Source organism: Psammomys obesus, unplaced genomic scaffold (assembly GCF_907164565.1).
Source record: "Psammomys obesus unplaced genomic scaffold, mPsaObe1.curated_primary_1811, whole genome shotgun sequence".
In the NCBI taxonomy this organism is placed as follows: Eukaryota; Metazoa; Chordata; class Mammalia; order Rodentia; family Muridae; genus Psammomys; species Psammomys obesus.
This window is the reverse complement of record NW_026594014.1, coordinates 1,197,630-1,215,618: the sequence shown is the minus strand read 5'-3', so window position 1 is coordinate 1,215,618 and position 17,989 is coordinate 1,197,630. Positions and strand designations below refer to the sequence as shown.

Genomic DNA, 17,989 nt, shown 5'->3' with positions numbered 1-17,989 from the left:
CCCCCCCCCCCCCCCCCCCCCCCCCCCCCCCCCCCCCCCCCCGTCCTAGCTGCTCTTGGCTGCTGTCACCAGGCTCCTTGGATGCCCCTTTCTTTGTGTTCAGGATGTGGGGGAGACAGCCCCACTTTTCACTCAGAAATGTGAGTAAAGACTAAGAGCTCCTCCAGACCAGCCAAGGACTGGATGGTGAAACTACAGCTCAACCAAACAGAAAGAAATAAAGAAGCCAGGCCAGCCTGGTGTGAAGCTGAGCCGAGAATGAGGCCCAGATATCTCCTTTGGGGACAATCAGGAGATGGCCCACTACTTAGCCTCAGAGATACCCCCAAGCTGCCAGGAACTATCAGAGTGGCCAGTGAGGCCCAGAGAGACAGGCTAGTGAGCTAGCTGTGGGCGTGAGTGGGGCTAGAGCATTTCCAGTGTTGTGGACCACCTCAGCAAGTGAAGTGAGAGCCATGCTGAGGGTGCCTGGCTGTGTGCGGCCACATGGCCCTGCAGCTTGTGAGACATGGGGCTCCCTGAAGCATGATGGTGGCCACACTCCCAGGGCTGTCTGTGGCAGGAACCCACGCAGTGTGCCACCGGTTGCTTGGCTGCCCTCCTTTACCACTTTCCCTTCTTGAACACTGAGTGCAGGTCCAGCCATCCCCACTCCCCGCGTCCTGCCTATGGTTGGGGTTGGCCATCAGAGCCAGTGGTGAACACTGGTCAATGTCTGGAGAAAGCCCAGCAGAGCCTAGCCTGGGTCTTGGTGAGGGTGGCCCGACCATCGCTGCATGGCCAGGGCTCTCCTACTGTGAGCATCTGCTCTCTCACTCCCTCCAGCAGCAGGGAGGGGTCTTAACGTGCTTTCTGTTGCCGCAGTAAATGCCGTGACTCACAGCAGCTTGGGGTGGAAGGCTTATTTGTCTAATCCTTTCCAGCGGCACTTCATCACGGAGGGAAGTCAGGGCAGAGGCTGGAGTGGAGACCTCTGACGGCTCCTCAGGGCTTGCTCAGCTTGCTTTCTTAGAGAACCCAGGACCACCTGCCCAGCATGTCCTCCCACACCTCCCCAGTGATCTGGGCCCTCTCACATCAGTCATAATCAAAACACTGCCCCACAGGCCAGTCTGATGGAAGCATTTCCTCAGCTGAGTTGGCTCATGCCAGGGACTGTAGGTCTGTCAGATTGACAGCGGAAGCTAATTGTGACAGTATGGAGCTATATATCCTTGGGGACACACAGACCTTATGTGTGCTTGACTTGGGTTCTTCCCACCAGGCTGCGGGCCCAAGAAAGATAGGATCCCGGTTAGGCCTGTGTTCCCAGCTCCATGAGGGACTTGAAAGGAGTAAGCGCCACTCGGGTCCCCGGTATTCCATGGAAATCAGCACATTCTCCCTTTTGGACATTTGGGTGCTGCTCTCTTTTGGAGGGGGCCTTGTTTCGAGACAGGGTTTCTCTGTGTCCTAGACTCAATTTGTAGACCAGGCTGGCCTCACAAAGATCCATCTACCTTTGCCTCCCTGAGTGCTGGGATTAAAGGCATGTCTCTCTGTCCCAAGCATACAACCCGTTCCATGTCCCCTGACCTGTCCTGTCTTAGACACTGCAAGCATGTGAGGTGAAGTTAGTCCACGGGCTGCTGTGTGTTTCCCCCCTCAGGACTACTAGAAGCCAGGACACCCCAAGTGGCAAGGTGACCGAGAGCCAGCAGGGGTACCTTCCAGCTGGCATCACAGCTCTGCCCTGCGGAGCTTGGCACTCCAGCCAGCATAACCGCTTGGTGCAGACACACAGAAGCTAGCAAGGGACAGCTGTGTTATCCCTGGCCCAGTGCCCCTATGGCCTCCTTATTGGGCCACTGGCCTTGCTCTGCCCACAGCCACTCTGTCACCCCAGATGCCATGGCTCTGACCTTCTGCTTATTGAGATTGTGCCATACATCTCAGCCACCTCTGGAGCCAGAGAACTAAGGCTGAGGCTGATGACATGCCTGAGCTTGAACTGGGGCATTGGGGCCTCTGGCACAGCAAGATGAGCTCTGTGTCATTAGCCACCACAGCGCTCTGATGATGACGGGCCATTTCAGGGAATCTGGTGCACACGGCAGGGTGCAGCTCTGAGTCACAGCCTGTGCCCATTAGCTCGATGAGCCATCCTGCTCGTGTCCTTTCCACAGCTGGGCCCTGCCAAAGAGGCCGCTGTAGCAGGCCCTGCCTTGCAGCTCTGTCCCCAGGATCCAAGGATCAGAGCAGCTAGGACACTCAGGCATGCTGGGGCTCACTCAGGGCCTCAACTGCTGCCGCCTGCCTTTCTGTCGTCACTTAGCATTTCCTTCTGGATTGCAGAGCTCGCTAAGCACTGCTGAGCAGGAAGGCGTCTGTGTTCTTTGCCTAAACAGAGCCATTAACCTGCAGTGGGTGTGGGACATCTCCACACACACAAGATTTGGGAAGCTGGAACTGAGCTGGGCTCTTTGGCCAACTGCTGAGCTGGGGGTATGGCTTGTGGATTTGTCTCTTTGGTTATTACATGGCCTACTTTTTTGGTTGGGGTTTCCTCTCCCTTCCTCCTTCCTCTTTCCTCCCTCTGTTTATCCCCCTCCTCCTTGCCCTTATTCTTGTCCTCCCTCTTCCCATTCCTGCCTCCTTTGCCTGTTTATCTGTTGATGATGAGCCAATACTGTCGCTTTTCCATGAGTGATTGTGTATCATAGGGCCTGTCTGCTGTGGGTCCTGCCTGGCATGGACCATGTCCTCTTGTAGATTTCTCACTGCTCTGCAGTCTTCCTGGCTCCTGGACTGCATCCAGAGTTGTCAAGTGTCCTCAGATCCTTTGGGCCGGCCTGTCATCTGACTCCCATTCCCCTTCTGCTGGACGGCCTTGGTGATGTGGAGTGCAGTGTCTTGTGGACACCTCTATCACAGGCCGGCCGGCTGATGTTGACCTTGACTATGAGGCTCAGGTCATCTGTTGGGTGTCCTCTCCCACCAGGGCATTCTTTACTGCCCCTACACTGAACTCTGAGGTGAAATGAACTCTGTACAATGAAATGTTTTAATTATCAGAGAAGTCAAGAGAGAAGGGAGCAGGGTGGCCCTGTGCCAGGCTGGCAGCTGGAGCTAGCGCCGTGCTGACATGCGTTCCTCTTTTCGTCAGGGTGCCAGGTTCCTTCCCTTCTTCCTGGAAAGGAATTACAGATGGAGCGTTTGCCTGGGGCGCCATGGCTCAGAAGTAGTGTGTGAGCCCTTCAGGCTCTCCAGGGGACCTACAGCGGGCCCCTGCCTTACAGGCTGCATGGGAACACCCTTGCTCTCTGCAGTCCTGACCTTGGAGGAGTCATCCCCCATGAGGCCATGCTAACCCCAAGAGTTGCTCGTTTTTTTAAAAATTATTTATTTTTATATTGTTGCAAAACACTTGTAGGTGTTTTGCCTACAAGTATGTGTGTGTGTGTTGGATCCCCTGTTACTGGAGTGAGCTACCATATGGGTGCTGGGAATTGAACCTGGGTTGCCTGGAGGAGCAGCCAGTACTCTTAAGTGCTGGGCCATCTCTCTAGCCCTGAGTCACTCAGTTTTTTTGCAGACATGCCGTGGAAGCCCCTCTTCCTTTCCTGTGGGACAGAGGATGCCTTGAATCAGGGTCTAGGTGTGAGTGCAAGCGCGGTCTCCCATGTGTGCTGTGGACTGGAGCACTCTACAGCAGCCCTTGGCATTGCCTTTGTCCCCTCTGTACACAGTGCTGCTGTCTTGGCTTTGTAGACTCGAGCTGCCCCATTTGTTCTGTACCCCACACATCTGGCCCTGGCCTTCACGGCCTGGAAAGGGCCATCTTCAGAACTCTGTACAAACAGGCCAATGTTGTCACTGTCCGTGTGTAAGGAAGAGCTGGCTCTGTCAGGGGAAGCAGTGGTCGGCACAGCTTCCTTCTGGGAACTCACCTTTTCAGAGCTGTGTCGGTGTCTGCTGATGACCGTTGGGATGCCCTTGGAGAGGCTATTGCATAGGACCTGCCGCCAAAACACCTGCTGTAGGTGGAGGGACCTAACTTGTCTGTGAGCCTCTCAGAAAATACTGTCCTTGCTCCTGAGATGCTTGGACGGGCCTCTGTCCCTGCCGGCTTCCCGTTTCTACACTAGTGGGCCAGCACCTGTTGACTCAGCATTAGCCCCAGGCCGGTCAACACTGGCTTCTGGGCAAGCCTGCAGCCCTAGCCCTGCTCCAGCCTGCCCTCCATCTGGGCCCCTGCAGAGTTGTTGGGGTGGCGGTGAGTGTCAGCATACTCACTTGCCAGTGGGGATGAGGTTTGGCCCAGCTTGAAGCAACGAGGATCTGTCGGCACCTCTTCTGGGTCAGTTACCACATGGAAGAGCTCAGAGTATGAACTCTAGGCTTTGGATCCCCCACGGTTTAGGTGGGAAATGTGCTCTGCTGGAAGATGAAGTTGGGTCAGGAGTGAGGAGCCCTTACAGTGCCTTCCAGGAAAGCTCCCTCGGCAGGCAGGGCTCTGGAACTCACAGATGTTCACAGTATAATTACATCCTGTTGTACACCAGTGCCTGTGGGCACTGCTAGCTTGTCCCCAGCCTCTCTGGCCAGGTCTGGCATCTGCCGATGGCCCTGTATCGTTTCAGCGTCTTTAGGGTTGGCACTATGACACGCCACATGGGTCAGGTGCAGGAGACTGCAGGTCTTTGTGCTAGGAATGCTCCTACTCTAGCTGGGGCTGGCTGGGTGTGTCAAAAGGCCCCTCCAAGAGACACCTCGTCAGGGTGTTTGGTGGGGGCTGTGCACCTACAAAGCTGGCCCTGTGGCGAAAAAAGAAAGTAGGACACCAAGGCTGTTTATGGTGTCAATATTGTCCCCAGGCACTGTTTGCAGACATGGGGAGGGGAGTCCTTTTGATGGGCCACTAACAGTGTCCCCAGGTTGGGTCTGTCCCGAGAGAGACCTTGGTGACCACAGGCCTGGTGCCCATGCTGCCTGCTACATAGGCCACAGTCTAGGCCCTACATGTCCCAGGAGTGTCCCTCCTCTTTCCACCCCCATGCCCTCTTCATCCTGAGCAGTCCACATCCTGGTTCCCAGGGGAGCCATCCTGAATCCTTTATCTTCAGTGTCTGAGCAGAGTGATTGCCCTGAGCTCTGACCCTGGCTGATGCAGGGTTACTGCATGCGATTGTGGACTCTAGGCTGACGGCTGTGTGGGGACTCCTGGTTGTTTGAGCCATGGTCCAGGGCAGTGGGACAGGGGCATTGGAAGCCTCTATGTCCACAGCCCCAGGCCCCAGGCCCCAAATGCTGCCATGGCTGCACCTTGCCCATGCCTGCAGTACCTGGCCCCTTGCCAGCTCTGCTCCGTACATCACTTCTCGGACTGTCTCCTGTGACTATGTCCCAGATTTTTGGCAGTGCAGGGTAGGTATCATCCAGCATACGTCCACGTGTGACTGTAGGTTTTGGTCTTTGTCCTGTACTAAAAATCCATGGGCTGTGGGTGGCCCCCACACCTCTGCTGAGCATGCATTCACTGTCTTAGCTGAGATGCGGAGACAGAAATGTGCCAGTGCCCAACCTCCTCCCCAGGCCCCCAGAGAGATGTGCCAGCCACAGATAACCCCACCCCTCCCTGGCCACCAGACACTGTTCCCCCACAACACCAGCTTCCCTGTGGGTGGGTGGTCCCATCTCCATGTCTCTGTGTTCTCTGAGCCAGCTCTCTTGATCCCCTGTGTGTTTCAATAAAAATGTCATTACTAGAAGCCATTGACACTGCTGGTGTGTGACACCAAATTCTACCGCCTATTGTCCCAGAAAACGATCCATTAGCGATAAAGCCAGCGGCCCAATAGTCTCCACCCTGGGAGCAGCCTCCCCCTTTCCGGCTGGTGCTATCTTCGCTATCTGTGTCTGCCCCACTGTGCAGGCGATAAGAGATGTGATTCCCTAGTGGGAAGGGCTGGCCTCACTCAGTGCCAGCCAGGCCAGGTGCTTCCTCACTGAAGGCCTCTTTAGATCAGGTGAACCAACCCCCCTTTTGCAGCAGTGGTCAAATTGGGGTACACAGAAGCTGTCCCTCGCGGAGCTGCTTGCAGCCCCAGGTGCCTTCCCCATGTTTGTCAGATCCTCTGTGGCATCCTTTCCATTTGGTGGCCAGTGGGTTTTCACAGTCCATTTGTCAGTCTGCCTGGCCACCCAGAGTCCAGAGTTCGGGGGCAGCTTGGACACCTGTTTGTCCAGGTTTTGCTCTGACATGCGGAGTCCTTCCTTTTGTGACTCAGCTGCAGGGACCTCTTGTTTGGTCACACCAGGATGTCCCCTGTGCTCACTTTCTAGGGTTTCCCAGGCTGTGCCAGGGCTGTGGGAGTCACCCTTGCCAGCTTTTGCCAGTGACCACAGGACTCAAGGACCTTGGGGGAGGGAGTGTGTCTACCACTCTAGTCTGCATTCCTGTTTCTGGGGACACAGAGGACAGGTCACTCTTGGAGTCCACAGTATTGGTTTAACTTCTGAGGTCCTGCCTGCAGATTCTGAGCATTTTCTAGCAGCCCCATTCTAGTGTTGGGAGTCCACATGTGCTAGCTAGCTCTCAGCCTGCTCCCTCCTGTCATTCCTTGAGCACTCCTGTCTCGTGCCTTCTGTAGTTCACTGGCTAGTGTTTCCAGCGTGGAGCTGGGGAGGTTGTCTGTGATGGGTTACTCACCTTGCTCCCACTGACCACTTACTTCTTCAGGGTCTCCCTTTCACTACTGTAGGAACACTTGAGAACGCAGTCCTTGCTGTCTGAAGGCTTTTATGTGGAGTGGTCTGCTGTTTCGTTTCGTTTTGTTTTATTTTGTTTTGAGATAAGGTCTTTCTGCATAGCCCTGGCTAGCCTGGAACTTCCTACGTCACTATGTAGACCAGGCCAGCCTCAAACTCACAGAGCTCCACCTGCCTCTCGAGTGATGGGGTTATAGGTGTGTGCCACCGTATCTGGCTGGCTAGGTGTTCTGTGTGGAGTTTTGGCTGGAACAATTTTCTAGGCAGCCCTGGGAGTCAGTTCTCTGGTGCAGTTCCTCACTGTGGGGGCTGGCCTGTCACTTTACATGCCCCTGTTGGCAATATGGTTTTCTGTTTGTCCTTCCTTTCTCTTCCACTAAGAAATCTCTGCCAGCACCCTAAAGGGGCTTTGTGTCTGAGGGTGGCCATGGCAGATTGGTTGTTGGGGCCCTGAAGAGCCACTGCAGTTGAATCTACAATAGCACCCTGGGTGTGTGTATATGTCTGTCTGTCTGTCTCTGTGTATCTGTGTGTGTGCATGTTTGTACATTCCTGCCAGGGGTCTTCATGTGGCACTTGGCCTGGTGTCTATGGCAGGAAGAGTTGCCCTGTCCCTTCTCTCTGGATCTGTGTGAGTTGTTCCTTCCTGCCCGGTGCTGCATAGGCACTGTGGAATCAACTCCCTCATCCTCAGCAGTGGGCACTGTATAAGGCATCTGCATCGCCAGCTGCTTGGCACTCAGCCTTAGTGTTGTCATAGTCTTGAGCTCAGCCAGATGCTCTCCTGTCCCCAGCTCCAAGCCAGCACTGGGGACTGAGCACAACGGTCCCCACAGGGCCTTTGAGTTTGAGGCTCAGATGGGGCTAAAGGCCTGGAAAAGCACCTCACCAGACAGAGACTGCCAAGGCCAAAGGCTTTGGGCACATTAGGGCAGCTGGGATGCATGCCCTGTGGCTCACTGTCACCCAGTTGACAGGCTCCTGTGCAGGCCTGCTCCTACCAAGCCTGTGCCCCTTCCTGACACAGTCGTTTAGTTTTTAACTGGTGAGGCTTTTTTGCTTATTTATTTTCATTGTTCTTGATAATAATTCTGAGCCATTAGAGGGGAAAATTATATTCAGAAAGGCTGTTTCTTGCTTTATTTGTTTGATGATTTAGAGCGATAGAGAGCAGCGCGTACGCTGGCTTTTATAGTCTGGTAATTATTCACATCCATCAGCCCTTCCGGGGGATAAACAGAACACCGCGGAAATTGCACTATTAATAGCGGCCTCCTCTGAGGGCGGGAGGCAGGCAGGAGGGCAGGAAGAGAGACCCGTGCATCCACAGAGGCCTCTTTATCCTATTGCACCAGGGCTCAGCTGCCTCTTCCACCCACAGGGCTGGAGACCCACAGCACCGAGGCCTTAAGATCCCTTCCCCCTTACTTGAAACCTGTACTGTACCATTAGAACTATGTGCCATGTGTCCCCCAATGGTCCTGCACCACGCAGCACCATAAAGCTGGGCACAGAGTTCACATCCCCTAGCTTTCCTCGTGTCGAAGCACCTGGTGCTGCTGTGTCTCCAGTTTGTCCCAGACCAACTTTGCCCACGTGGGGCGCCCACCCTCCCCATGTGGCTCAGTCATTCCCCAGGATCAGCTGTGAGGCCTGGACCCTGTGATGTGAGCTGTGATGGCGGCAGACAGGGATGAGTCACCGCTTTTGCCCCTAGCACAGGTTTGTAGGTTTAGTTTTGGGTTTGGGAAGGACAGAACTTGCCTTAGGTTAAAGAGCCAGATCAGCTATCCTGTTCTTTCTGAAACCCCATCTGTTGCTTCGTTCTAGAACCTTCTGTCTGAACTCACCCTTGCCCTGCCACATGCCTGTTTCCCATGGTTTTATAACCACTAACACATGGGAGAGTGGCCATGACCAGTGCCTCTCTCAGGTCTGCGTCTGGAGTAGTTGGCCCTCTCCCTGAAGCCTCTGGTCCTCTCCTCTATACCTGGGTTTGTCTCCCAGAGCTCCCTCAGTACCATACCTCCCGTGCAGGTATAGAGTTGCTGTCTCCCCCCTGGCCAGTGCAGAGTCCCCCAGTGCTGTTGCCAGGGAGACCAAATCCATGAAGCATGCTGGAGACAGAGGAGAGGGCTGTCTCTGCTGTAGCTCTCCCGGACCGAAGAGGCTTTAGAACATGGAGGCGGAGGCGGGGCCAGGGGACTGTGCGGACAATTCTGAGGGATGCAGTCTGCCTGACATGTAGTCTCCTAGGAGGAGCGCCAGGGCCTTGAGTGGCCTGCCTGGTGCCCAAAGGCTTTCTATAGCCCATGAACAGTTCTCTGGACTCTGTACCCAGCCCAGGGCAGCCCAGCCCACTGGAAGCTTCTCTACCATGCTGAAGTACCCCAGGACTTGCTTGGTCTAGTCAAGTATAGGCCTCTTGGCTATTATTGGGAACAAGGACAGTTCTGGTGGAGCAGGGGCCAAGGCACACGGGTCTGCTGAGCACACAGGATCCGAGGATGTGTGTGTCTGTGCACGTTGGTGTAGATGGGGAGGGAGGAGGTGTGCAAGCAGTGGCCAGAGCTGACACAGAAGAGAGCTTGAGCAGTCCGCAACAGTGACCACTGCCCGGGACCAGTGTGGGTGCTGTCTGGGCACAGCGGCCATAGCGTGGAAGGTTGGTGCTGGAGGGAGGTTGACTTTATGATGGAGGCACCTGCCTTCGCTGAAGGTCGGGAATGGAGTCACAGTGCGGAGAGGCGGCTCTTGATCCTCTGCAGTGCTGTTGCATGGTTCCCAGCCTGGGTTGCCCTTGGCAAGCTGAGCCTGTGTGTCATTGATGCCCCAGCATGGTGCAGGCCTGCAGCGAAGGCTTAGTTCTCGTGAGTGTAGATGTTGGGGCCTACTGAGGCTCTGCTTTGGGAACCCCACAGGATCCAGGGGAAGCTTGGCTATGTACTTGGCTGCAGCCACCCGGAGCTGTCCTTCAAGATGGGCCTGGCCACCCTGGTTTCTGCAGCCTTCTCCAGGCTCAGTGCTGGGCCCTCACCCTGGTGGCCTTAGCCTGCGCCTGGGTGGTGGGTGGGCACGTTCTCTGGCCTCATGTGGCTGCAGCAAAGCACAGAGGTTCCCATCCCGCTTCTCCCTGCCACGGGTCCACAGGCTCATCTCCCCAGGGCCATCCTTTTGCACCCCTGGCCAGCGGTCTGCAGGCTGCACTTCCCGATAACGCCAGGCGTGTTCCAATGTATTAAACTTCCAGCAGCCACCAGATTCAATTAATCTTATCTTTACAACTCCCAATTACAGGCACTAATTAAGTGGAAGGCGCTGTGGACTGGGGATGCCGCCATTCATCATTGTGGCCAGAGTTGGGAATTGGTTCCTTTCAGACTTCGGGTGTCTTCCCAGAAGCCTGCCTCCCCACCTCCCACCCCCATTCTGGGGGCTGCTGGCCTCCATCACAGTGCTTGGAGCTATGAGAAACTCGGCAGCACTGCATGAGTGATAGACTGTGAAAGGAAGGGTGACCTCAGCTTGTGCAGACATGGAAATTCTGGAGTAACCCTGGAGCAGAGGGTGCCCAGGTTTTCTAGGACCAGTGTCCTGGAGGCACCTGAAAATTCTTTATTGTGTCCTCTGTAGATCTGATGGCAGGGTGGTGGCTGAGTCTCCCACCACGTTTTTATTTCACTGACAGACTCCTCCGTTCTCAGATGCTCTGGCCTGGCTGCTCCTGCATCCTCCTCTTGCCTCTGGGCCCTGCAGGTTGCTGAGCCATCCCCCCCTTCCTACTCCACTCCAGGAGCTCCCTCAGTGTGACAGTCACCATGCTCATTGTCTAGGGTGACTCCCTGCCTTAGGGTTTGGTGGTGGCAGCCCTGTCTGCTATCTGTGGGTACAGACTACGCTGGCCAGAGGTCCTTGGCTCTAATGTGCCCCCTTCTCTCATAGGTACGCCATACCACCGGAGCACGGCAAGCGCCTGGAGCGCCTGGCCATAGGTAGGTATCTGAGCCCCTGCTCAGCCCAGGTGGGAAAGGGACAAAGATGAGATGGGCAGGTGGCCCGTCCAGGTGAATCTTACTGTGCCTGTCTTCTGGTCTCTCCCCTGATGCAACATGACTCACTGTCCTTCTGCCTGGATATCTGAGTGAACATTATGTCATCGTATCCAGCTCTCTCTTTATCTCACCATGCTCTGCTTGGGGTGAAACCTAGGGCCTCATGCATGCTGGCCAGGTGCTCTGCTGCTGAGCCATTCCAAGCTATGCTGGGTTTTCTTTCCTTGGCTTTTTGAGACGGGGTTTAGCTAAATTTCCCAGGCCAGTCTTGAACTCATTTTACAGCCCATGCTAGCCTTGAACTTATAATCCTCCTGCCTCAGCTTCCCAAGTGCTGGGATGACAGGCCTGTGCTACCGTTCCCAGATCATCCGTTCCTTTGTCAGATGTAACTTTGTGTATGGGTACCTAGAGACCCACACATTGGGAGCACCATGAGTCCTGACTACCTGAAAGGTCTTTCTGTCCTCTGTCATCCCTAGAGCAGCCCTGACAGATGCCCCATCTCTGGGAACAAGAGGCTAGCCAGGGAACAAGAGGGACTGGTTGGGCACATAGCTTCTGATGGCTTTGGGAGGCAGGTGGGTTGACAGCAGCTCCGGCCTTTCCCATCAATTGCTTCTTAGCTGTGCAGCCCTCAGGAAGTTTAACTGGGGTCCTGCAGGGCCCAGCTACTGGAAACCCGCAGCTGCAGACAGCGCCCTAGACTTCGCCCACTGTGGTGTTCGCAGTGTGTTACTTGAGCGTGGCAGCTAAGGCAGGTCTGGCCACTGCGCTGCTTCCTGGGGCCACTGTGCCCACAAGCAACCTCAGCTTCCATAGACAGCCTCCACAGCTCAGATCCTAAGACCACAGGCACAGCAGGTGTCCTGGGAGTCCTGCAGCCTACTACCATCAAGAGGCAGAGGCAGGTGGATCTCTGTGTGAGTTGAAGGTCCTCCTGGTCTACACAGTGAGTTAAGGTTAGCCAGAACCACATAGTGAGACCCTGCCTCCAAAAACAGAGAAAAGAACAATCCACCCTGTCCACATAGTCCCCAGCAGGGTGGAAAAGCTCCCTGGAACCAGAGGATGGACTGAGCAGTCTACCCAGGGAAGGGTGAGGATCGAACAGGGAGACAGGGTGCATGACACAGTAGTGTCTGTAGGAGGCCACATGCAGCTCCCCTGTAACGCTGGTCTTTGTAGCCCGACACCTTCTTTGGGCATGTGCCACTGATGCCACCCATGGCGGAGCCGGGTGGAGTGGGCTCACGGTTAGCACAGAGAATGAATGGCTGAGCCGTAAATGGGCTTACAGAGAGAAGCGCCCGCGGGAGAGCACTAATGTGGGGCGCTAATCACTTCAGATATGAACCTTTATTAAGGCCCTAATGAGAGCCACTTAAGCCGTGCATTAAAAGGGGGGGCGTGCGGCTGGCAGCGGCAGTCATAATTTTAACCAAGGCGCTTTTAGCAACAAGGAAGGAAAGTTGAGGACTCAGCCCTTGTCCTCTCTGGAGCCTGCTCTTCGAGCTTAGCCTCCTGCCAGCAGCCAGGGCCTCTAAGCCCTGCTCGCCATGTGCCCCGTACAGATGTCTGTGGGTATGCACACACATGAACATGTGCTCTTGAAGTAGAGACCTACCAGGGCGGGGCATGCTGGCCTGGAGGCTGGGCGATTGTGCGGGGTTCTGGAAGGGTCCTTAGACTGAGGCTGTGGGTCAGTTCTGCTTTGCTCCCAGCAGGCTTCTGTGACCCTCACTGTGGTGGGGTGTGCGCGTTTGCTCTGAGGGTGCACATGACAGTGTCGTGTGGTGAGCAGCTAGTCTAGGAGCTGGATATGCCCTGTGCTGCCTGTCTTGGCCGCTGTAGTGCTGCTGGCTTTGAGGGGGTATGGCTGAACCCCAGCCTGCCCTGGCCTTCTGAAGGATGATCTCTCCATAGTGGGAACTGTGGTCCTCAAGGAGCTCAGGATTCCAGGCCATGGCTGGAGACAGTGGCCCTGTCTGCCTGGGGAAGCGAGGGCACCCTGGTGGGAACATAGGCTGCTCCCTGTGCTGAGGTCACCTGTGTCCTGGGGCCTCATTCTCTCCTCTGTGGACTGCTGAGGTGCTGGTACCGGGAGGCTGTGCACGGCTGTTCACCTGTATTGTCTCCTAGTGGTGACCTTGAGTCTCAGCCTTGGTCTTCTGAGCTTCCCATACCCTTCAGGGAGGTGCTGAATGCTGCCAGCTCTCCATGCCCATCTGTATGGTGCTGAGATGCTGGCTCACGTCACATCAGTGACTGTCCTGCTGAACAGAGTAGACTTTGCCTACGAGCTGGCAGGAGGACTTTGCCTAGGACTGGCAGTTGCCAGTCACAGGAGTAACAGCTGCTTTTGTCTCCCACAATGTTGGGCAGCGACATGCTGTAACCCATTTCACCGAGCCCAGGGCTGCGGCACTGGCCTGAGACCTGTCTGAGCTGTTCCCCAGGACCAGGCCACCAACCCCAAGCCCCACCCTGACACTGCTCTCTTCCACCCCAGGCTTCTTCCCTGGGAGCTCGCAGGGCTGCGATGCTTTCCTGAGGCACAAGATGACACTCATCTCGCCCATCATCCTGAAGAAGTATGGCATCCCCTTCAGCCGGGTATGTACAGGCCCCAGAGAAGGTTCTGCAATGGTGACCAACTGGTCTTGGAAGGTGACCTGGTTCTTCTGCAGAGGAAGTGGATGAGGGCACAGGGCAAGTTTGGCAGGGCCTTTGCTGTTCCCGAACCACACAGAGCCCTTTGCCTAAGTACAGGTCTCTTACTGGCCAGGCCACACCTTCTGTTAGCTGCTTATGGTGAACAGGGTGGCTGGGCCCTGAGTGAAGGTGCTGCTTAGCACTCTTGAGCTTGGAGCCTCAGCCCATCCTGTGTGTGGCTATAAAGGCTGTGCCAGATAAGGTCTGATCTGGGAGAGGCAGCCTTGTGGCAGCTGCTGGGGGTGCTGGGGACGGGCAAGCACTTTAAGTTTGCAGACCCAGGCCCTTAGGTTTCTCCGTGCACTGTGGGGCACATCTCAGCAGGGAAGGCCAGCCTAACTGGTGTATGTCGGTGCAGTGCAAGCCTGTGTGCCCTGGGGACCAGGGATGGAGAGGGACATCAGGACAGCTGTTTCTGAAGGTCTCTTTGAAGAGCAATTTGTCAGCCCAGGAGCGAGTTCTGTGATGAGACCCCTCGCTCTGTGCTTACATGGGGTGTCAGAGTGTTGGAAATTGCTCCTGACATTTCAATCAAGGCACCCACAGCATCTGACTGTGTTCTTCCTGCTGGTGCAGCCCGGAGGCTGCTCCTGGCTATTGCTCTGAGGAGCACAGATCCCCCTGCCAGATGGCAGCATCGTCACTTGTGGAAGTGAGAAGTGTCTGCTCTGTAACTGGCTTGTGGAGGTTTTCTAGGCTGGTGCTTCATGCACTCCATGGACAGAGTGACTGCCTGGACCTTTTCTCCTGGGCAGTGTCTCAAAAGTGCTGTGGATTGCACATCCGGTACCCAGCCGGCCTGCGTCCAGACTCAGAGAGGCTGCTGAATTCTGACGGCCACACTGTCTCCACTGCTGTGGTGGGTGCCCTGGGCCTGGCTGGCTCCAAAGGCTTGTGACCCTTGTCTGGCATTAGAAGGCATCTCCCCTGCCTTGGGATGGGGCCTAAGGAAAGAGCAACAGGCGAGAAATGAGCATCGCCTTCCAAGTGAGGTGTGAGTCCCCTCATCGGAATTCCTGTCACCCTTGAGATGAGCAGCTGCACACTGCACTCGTGAGTCTGTAATGGTATTTACTTTTAGAAGGGAAAGCTGATCAATAGCCGGCTCGTTAATAATTAAGAGTGTGTATTTCTGTAATCTGCCATCGACTTCCTCATCTGTTCTGCTGAAGCGGCTCCCACTTTCTCCCTGACTGGCGCCGGCCCCGGCTTCCATGGCTCTGCCGCACAACCATCCATCATTTGACGCCTCCTGATTTATCCTTGGGCTCTGTTGAGCAGTGAGGAGGAAGGCAGCTACAGGACTTAGCAGCATCTGGGACACAGGCTGTGACAGGAGCGTGGTTCTGTTGCCACTCTGAGCAAGACTTTCTCCTGTCTGGTGTCGGCCCATGTCTGCATCCTCGCTGTTGGCCTCGGCCTATGTGGTGTGCTGCACCCCAGAAGGCTGAATGGACAGCTCCTGCCCAGCGTGTGCTGTACTGTGAATGCTGGATGTCGTGGAGAGGACCAACCGTGGACCCGTATCACCACTGCTGTCCACAGAGACATTTGTTAAAGCTCCGGGCCTTCCTTTCCCTCTTAGAGCTCAAGGTGAAGTAGCTGAGGTTCCTGGAGGAGCCATGACTGCCAGGACTGAGGGACATGGGTCACATTCCACCACCCCGAATACCACCTCCCTTCTTTCTGCCATGAGCAGCTGTCACTTGGGCAGGAATTTTAAAACATAATGCTGCTGCCACTGACTTCCCCTTAATTGGTGCAATTAATTATTTGAAAAGAAAAATACTGGCGAATTCTCCAGGGCTGGCTGCGCTCCAGGCCATGTTAGTTTTGATGGAGTTTATCCGAGTGGTTGGTGCTGCAAGTCCCACCTTGGTGTCCACTCTACCCTCTCTAGCATTACCAAGAGTAATCCAGTGACATGGGCCAGGTGGCCTGTGGGGGACACACAGTCCAGCTGCCCAGAGCGAGGTGTTGGGAGGGGAGGTAGAGGAGTGATTATTGTGACTTAGGATGCTTAAAAAAGAGGAGACACTGAATACCTTCTCAGTATTCTCTGCATCAGTGAGCCACTGTGGCAGGCAGCTGGGGTGCTGCCATCCAGTGGGGCCATCTGTGGAGGCTCAGAAGCCCTGGGCCGGTCACTCTCCTGTGAGCTTGAGTACCACCAGAGCACAGACTTTGAGAAGCCAGGGTCCTCCCTGAGGCTTTGGAACCTTCCTCCTTTGTTGGTGCTTGCCAAGCTCAGAATGTCAGACATGTGTGCTCGTCAAGCCTTCCTGCCTATTCAATGGGCAGTGAGGACCCAGCTCTCAGAGCTCACAGAGAGGGGCCCCTTCCTTCTGGAGCCTCAGTTTCCCATCACAGATGAGGCTCTGTCCCTCCTCCCAGCAGCATGTGTCCTCCGGTCACTCTGATCTGCCTCTGTTTTGGGGCCTGAGGTCTGTGCAGGTCAGCAGCTATTCCGTAGTGTTCTTGGAGGCGCCAGTGCTGTCCTCAACACAGAGGGCTGGTCTGTCCCTGCCTCACGGAGAGCCTTCCATGTGCCAGTGGCGTCATGCAGGGCATCTCTCCTCAAGAGTTCACTATGCGAGTGCTCCGGCCTGACTTCAGCGGGTGTGGCTGTGGTAGCCCACGACCCGCTGATATGCCATGGGTGGATGACCGTCCCCTTGGGCTGCGTGGGATGGCCAGGCCATGTTGGCCACGGTGCAGAATGGGGCCGTGCTTCTTGCCCTGTGTCCTTTGGTGAGTGCTAGAGCCAGGTCTTTCCATGCAGTCCAGCCCAGTCTCAGACTCATGATCCTTGTGCTGTAGCCACCAAGGGCTGCCATGACTGTGTGTTCCACCACAGCAGCTTTACCCCGTGCTTGCTTGGTGTTTGAGACAGGGTGTCACTGTGTAGACCAAACTAGCCTGGAGCTCAGAGAGGTCCACCGCCTCTGAGTGCTGGGATTAAAGGCTTGCACCAGCATGCCCAGCTTTCTTCTTAGAGAACTGTTTATGAGACTGTGTGGGTGTGAGTGCTAGAGCATGCATGCTGAGGGCAGAGGAGAGCCCCTGGAAGTCAGGCATGTGTCCTCTCCTCCCACTGTGTGGGACCTGGGGATGGAACCCGCCCGGGGTGTCAGGCTTGGCAGCAAATGCCAAATGCCACTAAAGAGTGCTGAGCTGTCTCACCAGGCCTCACCCACATTCTTTTTGAACCTGGCAGGATCCCACAGTTTCCTGAGCTTTGTGCCCCTACTGAACCCACCAGGTCATGAAAGGGCTTTCGAAGCTATGGGCCATCTGCAAGCCCGTATCCATCCCTCCTGAGCTTCATCACTCTCCTCTGTAGATTACCCAGGAAGCCGGGGAGTTCATGATCACATTCCCTTATGGTTACCACGCGGGCTTCAACCACGGCTTCAACTGCGCTGAATCTACTAACTTTGCCACTCTACGCTGGATTGACTACGGCAAAGTGGCCACGCAGGTAGGTGCAGTGGTCACCTCAGTTTAGGGGGTGGGTGGAGATAGCCCTGCACCTGGGTGCACCCCAGATGCTGGCACCGCTCACAGAGGTGTTTCTGGGCTCTGTCTTCTTCAAGGAGCCCCATCTCTGCTGGGACCATCTCTTCACGGCAGTGCTGCTCTGCTCTTGGCCCTTGTTGGACCAAGTTACTTATCAGTTTGTTTTCTTCTTGAGACATCAACACAGGCTGGCCTGGCCCTGCCCTGGCCTCCTTAGTGGTGGTATCACAGGCACCCCTGTGCCCAGGACTGGGTCACATGTTGCTCCTTTTTGTGTGCATGTTCGTGGGCACCGTCTTCCACCATCCAGCGTCTCCCTGTGTGGGGCAGGGTCTCCTGGCCATGGCTTCTGGGGCATCCATCAGCCTCCCACTCCATCTCACTGGCATGTGCTAGCCCAGCCACCTCTGTGTGAGTTCTCAGGGTGGGTTTCAGATCATTGGCTGCTTTGACTGTCATTCTGATCCTCCCCTGCTTGCTCGCCACCCTCACTCTACTTCTTGGGGCCGTTGTCTCCTTTTGTTGCTGGCCATGAAGCCAGGGCCTGAGTGCTAGGCAGGTGCTCAACCCATGCAATACGGATCTGGTGATCTGTTGTGGGGTCACTGGGGCCAGTTTTCAGTCTTCGTGAAGCACTGAGTCTGGAGGGAGAGAGGGAAGTGGTATAACCCAGGGTTGGGACCTGCGTCTGCTTTTGATTGGCAGCTTTAATGGCTAGGGCTGGCGGATGGCAGCTGAGATCACTTGCACCTGTGACAGATTGAGCTGTGATGGCAGGGCCTGTGCTCGAAGGGCTGTCTCAGCCGCAGCCACGACAGGAGTGGCCCAGATAGTGAAAGCAATTTCAGGCTCAGCCATGTGTTCACAAACAAGCAACATTTGGGGACTGCCGTCCGCCATGGCGCCATGCTCACATTGTCAGGCAGCATAGCGTGAAATTAGGGAACAAGTGG

At 55.6% G+C, this 17,989-nt stretch overlaps 1 protein-coding gene across 3 annotated transcripts in view; it reads left to right on the top strand.

Moving 5' to 3' along the window:
- The window catches only part of Kdm4b (lysine demethylase 4B), a 79,087-nt gene that overhangs the window by 34,211 nt on the left and 26,887 nt on the right, over nucleotides 1-17,989 (top strand). For all 3 annotated transcript variants that reach the window (XM_055617700.1, XM_055617699.1, XM_055617697.1), the window contains exons 7-9: nucleotides 10,693-10,742; nucleotides 13,315-13,418; nucleotides 16,861-16,998. In XM_055617700.1, coding sequence (XP_055473675.1) covers nucleotides 10,693-10,742; nucleotides 13,315-13,418; nucleotides 16,861-16,998 — 292 coding nt within the window. The remainder of the gene's footprint in view (nucleotides 1-10,692; nucleotides 10,743-13,314; nucleotides 13,419-16,860; nucleotides 16,999-17,989) is intronic.